Source organism: Chrysochloris asiatica, unplaced genomic scaffold (assembly GCF_000296735.1).
Source record: "Chrysochloris asiatica unplaced genomic scaffold, ChrAsi1.0 scaffold00016, whole genome shotgun sequence".
NCBI classification, from domain to species: Eukaryota; Metazoa; Chordata; class Mammalia; order Afrosoricida; family Chrysochloridae; genus Chrysochloris; species Chrysochloris asiatica.
In genome coordinates, this window is record NW_006408534.1 from 17,465,953 (window position 1) to 17,481,628 (window position 15,676).

Consider the following 15,676-nt stretch of genomic DNA (forward strand, 5'->3'; position numbering starts at 1 on the left):
GCAAGAGCTGAACAGGAAATTTCAAAGATCAGCTCGAGAAGATAGAGCCAAATACTATAATAAAATATGCAAAGATTTAGAGTTAGAAAACCAAAAGGGAAGAACACGGTCAGTATTTCTCAAGCTAGGGGAACTGAAGAAAAAATTCAAGCCTCGACTGTGTATAGGATAAGTACTGATAAGTATGGTGGTTCACACCCACCAGCCTCTTCTCAGAACTCCTAGAGTCACTATATAAGTCAGAACCAATTTAACAACACTTAACAACAGCAGCTTTGGAATAAGGTTGTCAAGGCACAGTTGTTAACATATTTAATATTTTTTTCCCTTCGTATAACTCTCTGTGCAACATAATTTAACTGATTCTAATATGACAGAGTTAAAAAGGACATTATCAAGTAGAGTTAAAAAACAACCCATTCCCGTTGAGTCAAGTCTGATTTGTAGTAGAACTGTCTCATGGGCTCTCCAAGTCTGTAATCCTTAGGGAAGGATATTGCCAAGTGTTTGTTTCACCTTCAGAGCAGCTGGTGAGTCAAACCAATGACCAGGTTTCCTTCAAGAGTTATGAGTATTCAATCTACCTAGAATCTAATGTGTAATAGTTCATTTTCTCAGAGGGCTTTGTGTATATTTGCTTATGTACTGTTGTTGTTAAGTTAGTTCTGACTCATAGCAATCTTGTATATGGTTTCTGAGGCTTTAAATCTTTACAGGAGCAGAAAGCCTTATCTTTCTTTGCAGAACAGCTGGCAGTTTTGAACCATGGACCTTGTGGTTCACAATCCAGTGTTTATTGTATAGAGCTACTGTGCTTCCCTATGTACTATTACTTTCTTGAACCTGTGTAACTTTAGATGTCTCTGCCAGTCAGTTGTTGTTAAGTGCCATCAAATCGATTCTGACCCATAGTGACCCTTATTGGGTTTCCGAGGAGTGACTGGTGAGCTAAAACTGCCGATCTTGTGGTTCAAACTGACTTGCAGTCCAGCTCATTAGCCCACAACACCACACCAATCAGTCCAGCTTATTAACCCACAACACCACACCAATCAAGGTAATTTATTTCTTTGAAATTGGTATATATAAGAAAAGCTAGCATCTCATAGGTTGTTTTTGTTTCTTAAGCTTGTTTGTTATTTCTCTAACTTGCTGAAGCTTTTTTTTTTTTTTCAGAGTTAATATATTTATTATAAAACATTTTCAGGTACCATAACAAAATGAAGAAGGAAGGAAAGAAATCTTCCTTAATCCAACTTTCTTGTAATCACTGATAACAGTTTCCCAAGATTTCCTTCAGGCACTTCTTTTTTCTTTATGAAGTTTTTCAGCTATTTAAGTTGCTCTGGCTGGGAGTAACAATTTTTGTTGCTTCTTCTGATAGTTAATCTTTCACCAAATTTTCATTATTTCTCTGGCACCAAGGATAAAAGTTAAACTAAATTGATCTCTAATTAGAGAAATTACTTGATTGCTTTAGGAGATAATTTTGTTTGGTGAAGTTGAACTTTGTAGGAATACAAACCATTGTAATAGCTATGACTGTGTACTTCCTTATCCTCTTCCCCAGAAACAGTTTTGCCCAATTGAGGATGATGACACATTTACTGAGAATACATGTGATACATGGTATTTTGAATGGCATTTAAAGTACTAGAGTATAAATATAAATTTTCTTATAGATATTTTAGATTGGCCATAACTCTGGTCCTTACTTGCTTAGAGATTAAAAAATAGTAGCTTAATTTGCCTGCATTTAAAACATAAACATGAATTTTGCTGCTGACTTTATTTTTCTACTCTTATTTGTAATTATTTCACAAGCTTTTGTTGAAACCATGTATTTTTGAATCATAAAGTCATTATGAATTTTAAAAATCTCTAAAACATTTAAACTTTTTTATATTAAATGTTTTTGTTTTTTTTAAGGTGCGATTTGATAGCATAGGTGGATTGAGCCATCATATTCATGCACTAAAGGAAATGGTGGTATTTCCACTTTTATATCCAGAAATTTTTGAAAAGTTTAAAATCCAGCCTCCAAGGTGAGTAATGACTTTGGTATTTATTATTGTTTTTATTTAGAGTTTCACAAATTTCTGTTAATTAGTAAATGTTTATAAATGTAAATATTTGATAAAGATTTATTTGATGACTTAGCAATGAAAAATAGGAATGAAAATTTTATTAATTAATGGTTAGAGACTGAACTGAGTGTTCTTAAAGTGTTTATAGTTTAGGATTCAGGAGCCAGGTACAAGATGAGATTCTTTATGCAGACCTCGAAGGTATAACTGGATTCCCTTAGGGAGCTCCCTGAATTTGACTTTCTAATAGCATTGACTTTGATTCTATATATTGTTTAGCCATGGAAGCTCAATACCAAGGAGATATTTTTTTGAACTTGAGGCTGGGGTGTTTTTGAAAAAGGGTAAAGTTGATCATTTTTATGTCAAGCCAATTATGGTTTATCATTAGGTGGCTAACGATTAGAAAAAGCTGAAAAGTTATTTTGAAGGAAATTAGGTATAATATTCTGAAGATGTATATTTAGGTTTGAATTGCTAAATATACTTTTTCATTAGGTACTGTTCAGGTTTGTTTCTATTTTTCATGTTTTTAAGAATGTGGAAACTTTTTGATGAGTTTTCTATTAGAAGTAGGTTAAAAAGATGGCCTATGATTCTTTATTGGGTTTAAAAAATAGCAGCTTGCTTGTTCCTTATACTAGTTGACTTGACTTTTCAAAATCATTATTACTTATTTTGAAGATACTAAAACTTAAACAAAGCAGGGGTTTGGGAAAAACTTAAAGCAGGAGGAGATATACTATGACACCTCCCCAAACCCCAATCAAGGTACTCCTACTCCATCGGGATGAGCAGTTTTGAAGTTTTTTTGATTTCAGATTTATTTTATTCATATATGTCTAAGTTGTTGCTGTTAAGTGCTGTCAAGTCAGTTCCCACCCATAGTGACCCTATATAGGTTTTTTGAGGAGCAGCTGGTGAGCTTGAACTGCTGACCTTGCGGTTCAAACTGATTTTGCAGGCCAGTACATTAACCCACAGCACTACACCAGGACTCCATAGATGTATATATTATATTAGTAATAAATTTGTCTTTATTATATATATATAAGCATTTAATATAAATGATATTATGCAGTAATAACCTTCTGTACCTTTTTGTTTTTCTCTGCAATATATTAAAGACAACTTGCTTTGTCAATAATATATTATTAATTTTGATACTTCATTAGCATTTTATTATATAGATATAGCATAGTATATTTCTCTATCCCTTATTTTATAGATAACATGTAGATTTTTAGTTTTTCATAATTAGAATTTATGCTCTATTGAACCTCCTTTAAAATCTATCTACTCTATTTTTTAAAGTATTTCTACATGTTACATCTTTAGATGAAATTTCTGGGTCACAGTCAAAACACTTAAAATTTTGATGTTGTTGTTGTTGTTAAGTGCGGTCGAGTCGGTTCTGACCATGTATAGAATTTCCAAGGAGTGGCTGGTAGTTTGATCTGCCAACTTTGTGGTTAGCAGTTCGGTGCTTATCCCACAGTGCCACACCTTCAACTCTAATGTAAATATTTCTCATTGACCAAAGCTTGGTACTTTGAGAATATCCTTTGGGGACTTAGCAAAGTGAAACTTTTTTTTTTTTAAAAACATCTTCCATTGTCTAGTAATTATAATATGGTGGTGGTGGTGGTGGTGGTGATATGCTGTGGAGTCGGTTCTGACTCACAGTAACCGTGTATAGGGTTTCTGAGGCTATAAATCTTCACAACAGCAGAAAGCCTCATCTTTGTCCTGCTGAGCAGCTGGTAGTTTCAACTTGTAACCACTATACTACCAGTGCTCCTTAATTATATTATGTTGTTGTTGTTGTTGTTAAGTGCCGTTGAGTCGGTTCCGCCCATAGCGACCCTGTACAGGGTTTCCGAGGCTGTAAATCTTTACGGGAGCAGAAAGCTTCATCTTTCTCCCGCGGAGCCACTGGTAGTTTCGAACTGCTGACCATAAGGTTCACAGCCCGATTCGTAACCACTGTGCTATCAGAGCGTAATTCTATACATGAGTATAAAATTATGAGTGGTATTCTGTTATATTGGTTTTATCATTGGTAGTAATAATATGAACTTACTGCTCTTGATTCTTTCATTATCTAGGGGCTGTTTGTTTTATGGGCCTCCTGGCACAGGTAAAACCTTGGTTGCCAGAGCGTTAGCTAATGAATGTAGTCAAGGAGACAAAAAGGTGGCTTTCTTTATGCGAAAAGGAGCAGATTGTTTGAGCAAGTGGGTTGGTGAATCTGAAAGACAACTTAGGCTCCTTTTTGATCAGGTAAGCGAAATCATTTAATTTTGAAATACATTTCTTTAGAATGTTTAATATCTTTAATTTTCAATCGATTTATGAGAATACATATTTCCCAATCAGTATGATAAATTTGCATCAATAATTTGTATGCCTTACAATACAAGGCATAAAATTAATAATAATTCACGAGTACTTTTGAATATTTGAGATTTGTGAAACATTTGTTGAGGTACCTACTATACAAATAGTGCTTAGTTATATGTTTTTGAGAACCTAGGATAGATCACCAGATTATATTATCATTGAGGAAACAGGCATAAACATTTAAATGTATATATATATAAGAAATCTCAACATTGCAGCATGTTTATGTCCATAATTTGTAAATATGGTGCCAGAAGGCTTCAGAATTAAGCAAATGCTGTTAAAAGTAGAGTGAGATGAGTGAGTATTGTGTAGACTTATTTATGGATAGCCATAACTTGAATATTTTTGTAACCTGGAAATCTACATATAAAAAATAGGCTAGTGACAGCCTTTTGAATAGTAGCAGAACATTGTCTAACATAGTGCTGGAAGATGAGCTCCTCAAGTTGGAAGGCATTCAAAGTACGATTGGGGAAGAGCTGCGTCCTGAAATTAGAGTTGACTTTAATGATGTGGATGCAGTAAAGCTTTTGGGACCTTCATTAGCTGATGTGATAAAAAGAAGAAACAGCTGCAAATATCCTTTAATAACTGGAATGTGGAATGTATGAAATATTAATTTAGGAAATTGGACAATGAATAAGGAAGATCAAAGAAGAATTTATTCCTTTGTATTGTGGTCTTGGCAAAGAATATTAAATATGTCATAATGGCCAGAAGATTGAACAAATTTGTCTTGGAAAAAGTTCAGCTTACAAGCAAGTATGGCGAGACTTCATTTTACGTACTTTGGACATGTCATCACGAGGGACCATTCCCTATTTGGTAAAGTAGATGGTCAGTGAGAAAGAGGAAGACATTCAAGTAGATGGGCTGACACAGAGGCTACAACAATTGCAGTGATTGTGAGGCAATATTTCAAATTGTTGTTCATAGGGTCACTATTAGAACATACTCTCTGGCACCTCACAAGAATGACAGCACACTTTATAAAGAGTTTTCCTGATATAAATTCAGTTTTGATTAAACTAATGACTCAGGCAGTTTGACCATTAGAAGTGCATAAGGTACTGGCATCTGAACACTGAAACTTAGACTGCCTAGCTGGAGTCTGATGCAGGCAACATTCCTTCAGGTTTCATGCTTTAAGGTTCTCTCCTTACCTCCTTGGTCAGAGATTGAGGGCAATCAGACTGATGCCTAAAGCTTGGATTCTGCTAGACCCCTAGATGGCAGCTATAGCAAGCTTTTTTTGCTTCTATTCCCCATTTTTTGTTTTTTTGGGAGATGTGCACAAAAACACTCCAGAATATATAATCATTTAAACAACCTAAGGGCACATTCTTCAAACCTGCCTCCTGGCTGCTAGCACACAGCCTTTCTCTTTTCCATGGGTCTAGAGTCCTCTGCTGCTGTATCTCTCCATCTTTGCCTCTGTCTGTGATGTTGCTGCTTCTCTGGATATGGTCCCACATTCCACTCGTACTCTTCTCCCTTGATGATCCTAGGGCCTTCTGTTGCTGGACTGTAAGATTAACTACTCCCCCCTTTTTGTTATAAAACTTCTACCTTTACACTTGTGACCATAGCAATTAGTCTTAATAACAATTACTCACTATTAAATCATAAGAATCTTATCCCCATCTCCTTTCATCAGACTCATGTAGACAAGATGAAGACTATTCAGTGGGGATTCTACCTTACCCCACACTCTCTGGAACTCAGTGCTTTCTTGAAAACTTGTAAGCCAGCTACTTCATGCCTTTACTTTATAGATCCCACATTTTAGGTAGCCAGTGTCTAAGTTGCCCATCCCTATCTACCCTGTGGAGCCCTGGTGTGGCACCGTGGGTTAATGTGCCAGACTATAGCAAGCTTTTTTTTTAAAGTTTAAACTCTTGTTTGTCCTTCACCAGATTCCATCTGGTTTTCTTTGCCAGGCCTTCAAACAAGAGTGACATCCCTTTTAAGCTTTTGTGGAATTAAGAGAACCAAATGCATATCACTGTGGTCAGAGCTAGCTCTCCTTCTAGTACACTGTCACTGAAAGCCTACTATTAGCAAAATGTAAATTAAAAATATTATTCTTCATGACCTAACCCATGTGGTGGTTTATGATTTCAGTAATACGCATTCACTAAAGCAATCTGTTAAGGAGCTCTGGTAGCGTAGTGGTTACGAATCGGGCTATGAACCTTAAGGTTAGCGGTTCGAAACTACCAGCCGCTCCGCGGGAGAAAGATGAGGCTTTCTACTCCCGTAAGGATTTGCACCCTCGGAAACCCTGTACAGGGTCGCTATGGGTCGGAACCGACTTGACGGCACTTAACAACAACAACAACAACAAAAGCAATCTGTTAGTCTCTAGAAAGACATGTAATATACGAAAGCAAAGGATATGAAAATAGATATTAAACATAAAATTTTTGTCCGGTTCATATACTTACCTAAACTGCCAAGGTAAGGCAACCTTAAAAATGAGAGATTTAAACAAAGTCCAATGACCTCAGAAATCCAAGGCTTTGGAAACAGCCATCTTCTGTTCCTGATCACTAGGATTTTTTTGCTGAGTCTAAAAGGAACCTTCTGTTTTCTTCAGCCTGTGCCAAATGTGTTTAAAGTGAAACACAGTAAAGTTCGGTTTATTCTAGCAGGGTTCCAAATGAGTCTTTCTGATGTGTCTTCCAGCATATCGCATCTTGAGGTGAAATAAGGTAAAGCTCAGGGATCAAATTTCTTTCACCCATGAAAAAATGTATGATAAGCAGTATAACATGAGGTGAGTCCTCTTGGGGGAGGTCTAAAACATCCCAAATGTTCTTCTCAAGGGCAAACTGCTCCTCTGTACCAGTAGCCATGAAGTTTTTTTTAAGTCCAGAAAACCCATGAAAAAGAATTTTTTTGTGTGTATACACCCCTACATATATATATATATATATATATAATTCCTGCCTGCGTATCAATCATGAATCTCCACAGAAATTCCTTGATCACCACAACTGTAAGGCAGAGCCACATTGGAGGACCTAATAGGTCTCTTAAAAAAACTGTGTGTTGAGACTGGATCCCCTCATAAGAGCCTGGACTCAAAGTATTCAGCAAGGGGCAACAGCTCAGTCAAGACTGTTAAATAGGCATCCTACAATAACATTACTTTGGAGACAAAACAAAATGACCACCAGTAAATGTTGTTTCAATTCCAGATGATCAGTAACGGCTTTTTCCCATTAGAATATGTTTCTCTAAACAAACAGAACCCTTAAAAGAGCACAATGCTCAGAGCAAAACAGTCTCAATAACCCCTCTGGATCACAGTTTACATTAAAATGACCTCTAGGTATCAATTTCTTTCTAAGACTCAAAATAAACCTTAGATTATATGTGAACAAGAATATAAAAAACACTTAATAAAAACATGAAACTCTTTTCTGAGACTGCACACAAAAAAAGCTTATGTCATTTTACTCTGTAAAATCATAGTTTGAACTTTAGTCTTTTCTAGTCTTGGTTTTTCTAATTTTAAATTAACAATAAAAGCTTTATTCTTAGAATAATAAATCTAAACTCATTACTTAGATAAATTCGGAGAAAAATGGCTTCTTAAGCCTAAAAAAATAGAACCTTAGAACACTTATAATGTTTCCATGTAAAAACCCAGTGGCTTATCTTTGTTCTTGACTACATATGGATTAACTGTAGTGTGTGAATCTCGTTACCTTCCAGAGTTCTGGAAATCTTGATTCAGTCAGGTAGATTTCAAGTTCATTCCATTCTGTTTAAGTCTAATATCATCCATTTTTTTGCTGGAAATTTTTGTAAAGTATTTCATGTCATTCAGCAGGTCATGATAGTAAAGACAAAAAATAGAAACTTGGACACAGCAATTTCAGAATAAAGTGAAACAGAACAATTATGTTCATCTTAAAAACTCAGGCTTATAACATAACACATTGCAAGCATATGGGCACCTAGGTTTGTTTCTTTTTCTTTTTTAATGTGTACATTAAGTCTTTGGTACTATGAACTCTGATGTGCTACTGTAGGATAAGCACTTGTCTGGTAACCACAGACAAGGTCAGCTGTTCAGACCTACCAGTCGCTCTTGGAAACCACATACAGGATCACTATGAGTTGGAACTGACTTGATGGCACACAGCATTAACTCAGTTGATGTTGTGGTCATACAACATTAGAAGGAGACTTCATTTTATTTTTTTCCATAGGATTATAATTGAAAAACTCACAATTAGGATTCAACTGGAATGCATGCCCCATTTTTTAGCGAGCACTCACACACACTCACATACAAGCCTAGCTCAAAATAAGAATAAAACCACATCATTCCTGGGCTTCAACAACTCAGAAACACCTTCATGGAGATGTCTAGTCTACTCAAACAACAGTCTTCCCAAGGACATAACTATAATCATCTCTATCCCAGTATGATCAACTAGAGTAAAATTAGAATCAGAATAAAACCAGATGTAAAATATAGAAAGAGATCCGCAAGCACTGGGTACATCTTAAAATGAAAATTTTGAGTCAGAAAAGTCTTGACGAGGATTTTAAAAGTCAGAAAATTAACCTTTGTTCTTTACAGGACCATATAACAAAAAACTGCCAAGTTTAAGGATGCCTCCAAGAGGAGAATCTACCTTGGATATGCTACCTTGGTTTCCCATTTTTCTTACAGGATCCTAATTTTTCTTCATAGTTGTTAAGTGCCATTAAGTCGGTTCCATCTCATAGCGATCCTGTATTGGGTTTCCGGGAAGTGGCTGATTAGTTTGAATGGCTGACCTTACAGTCCAGTGCATTATCCTGCAGCACCAAATATTAACTGCAGCCTGCCATTTCTTATTAATAGGTGTGGTGCTGTGGGTTAATGCACCAGATTGTAAAGCCGTTTAAACTGCAAGGTCGGTGGTTCAAGCTCACCAGCTGCTCCTTGGAAACCCTATACAGAGTTGCTATGGGTTAGAACCGACTCGACAGCACTTAACAACAACACTTCAATGGTGTGGTGTTTCAAGGTCAGAGATTCAAACCTACCAGCTGCAATTCAGAAACCCTAAACAGGGTCGCTATGATTAGGACTTATTGGCACTTAGCAACAACAAAAGCACTCCAATGATAATAGCTGTTATGACAAAAATGCCAAAAAATCTGGGCACCAAATTTTGCAATTCCTTTTGGGGTGTCTCCCACTGGGAAACATCTAATATGTTTCACAAATTCAAAAGTAGCAAATTTGTCAGGTTGTTCATCTCACCAATTATTTTCTTTAAATTGTCATCTTAATTCCCCCGCTGTATCCCTGGTTCTATAGGACTGGTAAATTTACTTATGTCTCAAAATCACTCATGCACTATGTTGTTAGGTGCCACCCATTCAGTCCCCACTCATAGAGATCCTTTATAGGGTTTTGGAGGAGTAGCTGGTTTATTTGAACTGCCACCTTGTGGTTCAAACTGACCTTGCGGTCCAGTGATTATCCTACAGTGCCACACCAGGACTCCTCATGCATTATAAAACCTGATAAAATAAAAGTTAGTTTAAATATCTTAAGATTTCTTTTAAATTTATACTTCTCTAAATTTGGCTGCTTGAGATTCTTAAAAATTGCCCATACCTGCTGCCAATATTTAGAAGACTGTTCAATTTGCCCTCTATTTTTAAACTTTAGTTTCTTTATGCCTTCACCAATGAAAATTAATCTTTTACCATTCTTAGGAAAAACATAGACATTGAAAATAGCAAAGAAAGAAGCCAAAATAATTTTTACTTAATTGTTCGCTTGGTCTATCCAAAATCATAAGAAAAACACAAAACTAGCAATACCAATGCTTATGCAGATTTTAACTCCCTAACATAGCAAGAAGTTGCTTATTGGACAAACAACTCATGCTCCTGTTCAACCAGTAAAGAACTTAGGAACTTGTTTCCATCCAGTCAATAAAGGACTATGTTCATTGTTAAGTGCCATTGAGTCTGTTCTAACTCCTAATGACCCTGTATAAGGTTTCTGAGGAGTGGCTGGTGGGTTTGAACTGCTCACCTTGTGGTTCAAACTGATCTTGTAGTCTAGTGCTTTTCCTATAGTGCCACACCAGGACTTCATAAAGGACTACTGTTGTTGCTAAATGCTGTTGAGTCAGTTCAGACTCATAGCCATCATGTATAGTGTTTCCTGAGGAGTGGCTGGTGAGCTTGAACCACTGACCTTTCAGTCCAGCACATTAACCTGCAGTGCCACACCACGACTCTGTGTAGAGGACTGTTGTTGTTGTTAAGTGCCATTGAGTTGGTTCCGACCCACAGCGACCCTGTATAGGGTTTCCAAGGAGTGGTTGGTGAGCTTGTACCACTGACCTTGTGGTTCAAACCGACTTTGCAGTCTAGTACATTAACCCACAGTGCCACACCAGGACTCCACAAAGGACTGTAGGGGTGGTGTGGCATTGTGGACTAATGCATAGGACTGCAAAGTCAGTTTGAACCGTAAGGTTGGTTCCAGGTCACCAGCCGCTCCTTGGAAGCACTTATAAAGGGTCGCTATGAGTCGGAACTAACTCAATGGCATGTAACAACAATTATATAAAAGAGACAGAACAGCTTTCTTCTAACAAAGAAAGAAGATAAACCATTAGCAGTATAGACATGAAGACCTTTAGAAATGAAATTTATTCTCTGTATTGTGAAAATAATTTAATCCATAAGTATACACATGTGGAGAAAAAAAATAAAATAGTGCTAAAAATATTCATAATTCTATAATACTATCCAGAGGCAAAAATTATACTTTTGTGAATGATACTGCTGTATAAGGCCTTATTTTTTATCAAAGTAAATGATTTTTCTACAGAACAGTTTTTAAATGAACCTCATATCAATCTCAAGGAGGGAAACCAGTATCTATGCTTTTAAAGAATAAGATTGAACAAGTTTGTGTTTCCCTTTATGATATTCTATACTGCAACAGCGTAGCATCTTTAAAACAGCATGATATAATAAACAAAGCAATACACATATACATATAAAAGTAGCTGTATACTTTTCATCTGAATTCACTTGGTAGAGGCAGTTGATCCTGAGCTATAATTTCATTACACTTTCAGCAAGAGGAAAAATATCTTGAACACTGTTCCCTTTAAATGATCAAGATTCAAGTCCAATGAAAACATAAAACTAATGTGACTGGCGAAAGTGACTGACAGAAATGGAGACTCAAAACCAAATCATAAGGCATCTTTGTTGTTAAGTGCTGGGCTATAATAAAATGTCTTAATACAAACTTAACTCATTCATACTCTGTATGCCTTAAGGCCCACAAGCCTAATTGAGTCCTTCCATAAGAATGGTAACTTTACTCATGGGACAGCAATTTATGTACCTGTCTAACCCATAAAGAATTTAGGAACTCTTACACCCCTGTCCAAACTGTAAAGGACATAAGGATTCTATACATTTCTGTCCAACCTGTAAAGGACTTAGGAACTACTGCATCCCTGTCCAAACCATAAATGACTGCGGTGTTTCCTGGTAAAAGAGAGTTAGTGCATAATTGTCATTCAGTCTGTCTTGGTTCTTGAGTGCCACAGAAAGAGGGTTTTGGACTCTTCCTAATTTTCCTGACCGGCATTCCTAGCCTTGCTTACTCACCACCACTGACTGGCAGATCAAGACTGGTGGTCTGACAATGAGTTGCAATCTGTCAGTGACCCTCCATGGAAAATCTTTGAGTAACTTCTTGAAAAGAGATAGTGACATTTTCCAACCCTACTAAGGGCTGCTGCACCTCAGGTGCCACAAGGCCAAACCCAGGGATGCCAAAATTGATGCTGCAAAATGGTGACTCTTGCCTGTTGTCAACTACTCAGAGATAGGGGTATGGTAAACCAAGCAAGGTTTAATGTATATAGGATATGTAGGAGATAGATAGACTGCATTAAAAATATGCTTTTAATGAACATTTATTGATCAGTTACTAGTTTAATGTATATGAATGTGTGGGACAGGGAAATCAGTTATTTTATTGAATCAGTTGGTACGAGTTACAAGTCCATGGTGAGATAGGCCGTGTAAAACCAATTCTCCACACTGAAAGCAGCAACGATTCAGAGGTTTGCTGATAGATTGTTAGGGAATATACTTTAATATTACTGATGACTGGGTACATTCATTCATTAGTGGAAGACAATGTTTAAATATATAACTAAATTAGTAGTGGTATTTTTTTAAAGCCAGCGTTCACTTTCAGACTTTATATAGATTTTTTTGCACTCATGTGAAATGATACAAGTGCACAATTATTGTTTTCACTATTGATAACAGGAAAAGTTTGAATATAGACTTCATATCTATGTGTAGGGTACCTGTGTAGTACATATAGTAGAACATCATATAGTTGTTAAATATGAATGAGGCAAAGTGGCCATCTAAGATACAACTGTTGTTTTGTACTCATCCAGAGCAGAAGAGAAAGAAGGAAATCCAAGATTCAGAGAAGAAATTAGTGTATAGGACTAACTGTCCCCATAAATCATGGCCTCAACCCTGAGACCAGAAGAACTAGATGGTGCCTGGCTGATTGTTCTCGTCAATAGACAGATCCTGATAGAGTGGGAGAAAAATATGGAACAGAACTTAAATTCTTTAAAAAATTCAGATGTACTGGACCATTTGAGACTAGATGAGTCCCTAAAACTATTGCCTTGAGGTACTCTTTAAACCTTGAAGTGAAACTGTCCCTGAAGGTCTACATTTAGCTAAATAATAGATTGGCTCACAAAATAAAAAAATATTACCTTTAAGTATTGCCATCCTTTAAAAAAACATCTACATGAGACCAAATGGTCAGTAATTACTTAATTACTTTACAACAAAGATGAGAAGTTAAGAGTTAGGGAAAGTAAGTTACTGGAAATGGAACAAGTGGAACTAAAATAATGAGAATGCTTACTCATTCTGAAGACTGTAACCTATGTTACTAAACAGTTTGTATGGAAATTGCTGAATGAAAACCTAATCTGCTGTGTAAACTTTTACCAAATACACAAACACACACACAGAATGAGGCAGAACGTGTTGTACTTTATGGAAGATAACCAGTTATATTGTTATGTGAGAAAGGCCATATAAAAGAACAGTGTGTATGGGATGTTACTGTTGTGTTTAAAAGTCTGTTTTCGACTGTGTGTATATGGATGAGTTCTGCATATAGAAGAATAAGCAAATTGAAAACAGTGGTTATTTACTATAAGAAGACATTGTGTTTGGAGATGGGTGGCAATGTTATTTCCATTTTATAGTATATCCTTCATAACTGCAGAGTACCATTTCCATATATTATCTATAGAAAGATATAATAGGTAGATTTTCAAAATGAAAACTAAAACAATAATAACATTTATTTTATTTTTATACTAGGCATATTTGATGAGACCTTCTATAATATTTTTTGATGAAATTGATGGATTAGCTCCAGTACGCTCTAGTAGGCAAGATCAAATCCACAGGTAATGTTTCCAAATCTGGTTTCTAAATCTTTTAACTAACTGACTCAGTATTTAACCTTTGTAGTTGGCTAAATGACATAAAGCTTATGAAGAGTTTTTAAATGTAACCTGTGACCTCAAAGAAGTTTTAGCTGAAAAGTTAAATGATGTTTAAGATATGATTGAGTGAGAAAGAATTATGGAAAAGTTGTAAAGAGTTTCAAATAAATTCTGGAGATGGCAGACCTCTCTGAAGAATGTATTTCTTCCAGAAAGCTTTTTGGGAGGATTGATATCCCAGCTTGGCATTGGATAATATGATTTTTGAGTGCTCTTCTGTTAACACCAGTTTTATGTAAGTACTTGAATAGGTGATTGAGAAAGAGAAAAGATGATTCTTTTTGCTAGTATGTTAGAGTTTGATAGATGAGATAAACTAATGAATAAGTTTAGTATAGAATTGAAAATAGTTAATTTCAGGACACAATTTCTACGAAATATAGCAGACCGGCTAGTTAAACATCTTCTGCTGAAAAAACAACTAAAAATGCTTGTTTAAATAAAACAAAATCAACATATTCTTTGTAACATGGAATATTCTTTGTAACATGTTAGATTCCATTTATATGCGATATTCAGAATAATGGGGGTGAACTAAGAGGATAGTAAAAAAGTTGAAGGAAACAGAATCCACAGTGATAGCTGAAGCTCCTTTTGGTTTGACAGTATTTTGCTGAACTTTGATGATGTTTTAGTGTGAGAGGAACAGACAGGCCCTTCTGACATTAAGATGTTTTTTTAAAAAAACAAAAAACCTGTTCCTCAAGGGAAGGTGAAGCAGAAGTACACCATCTATTTATCTCTCACACCCCTCCACCTGCTTTCCAGATCACAGCATTGTACCTAAAGTTGCCTTGGTACTGAGCAAAGCAGGAATGGAGAAAATCTGAGACGTAGTCACAAGCTGCTTACCTTACTGATTGGCCCTCAAACCTCAGCCTTCAAGTGAAAATGGTTTGAGACTATTAGTACCTCTAAAGTAACAGAATTAGGCATGGTATGAAGGAAATAACTTTCACTGTAAGCCTCAAATAACTTACAAGTAAGTTTTCAAGGAACAAACCAAACAGTCAGAAATTATGCCAGCATAAAAGTAAACAAGGTATCATACATGAGAAGTAGCAGAAGCAGGTCCATGGAAACTTGAGGTATTAGCATTTAGCTGACACAGTTTATAAAATTATGCTTGTTACATTTGAAGAAATAGCTTACATAGTTTCCTGTAAAATTGCCAATAGAAAACTGTTGGTACTATGTAATTTGTAAAAGTATCACATATTTTAGATGTAAAAAAATATAAAATGGTTGACAATTGGATAGATACTGCTGAAAAGAGAAATAGTAGACTGGAAGATAGAACAGAAGAAATTATATAGCAGCTGACAAACAGACAAAAAGATGAAATATACGAAACAGTAAAGAGCATAAAAGAGGGAATAAGTCAAATATAAATTTAACTTGAATTCCAGTTGTTGTTGTTATTGAGTGCAGTCGAGTCGGATCCGACCCATAGCGACCCTGAACAGGGTTTCCGAGGCTGTAAATCTTTACGGGAGCAGAAAGCCTCATTTTTCTCCCACGGAGCAGCTGGTAGTTTTGAACTGCTAACCTTGCGGTTCGCAGCCT

General features: G+C 36.0%; 1 protein-coding gene across 2 annotated transcripts in view; it reads left to right on the forward strand.

Moving 5' to 3' along the window:
- The window catches only part of ATAD2B (ATPase family, AAA domain containing 2B), a 235,328-nt gene that overhangs the window by 73,706 nt on the left and 145,946 nt on the right, over window positions 1-15,676 (forward strand). For both annotated transcript variants that reach the window (XM_006835245.1, XM_006835246.1), the window contains exons 11-13: window positions 1,930-2,045; window positions 4,196-4,370; window positions 13,923-14,011. In XM_006835245.1, coding sequence (XP_006835308.1) covers window positions 1,930-2,045; window positions 4,196-4,370; window positions 13,923-14,011 — 380 coding nt within the window. The remainder of the gene's footprint in view (window positions 1-1,929; window positions 2,046-4,195; window positions 4,371-13,922; window positions 14,012-15,676) is intronic.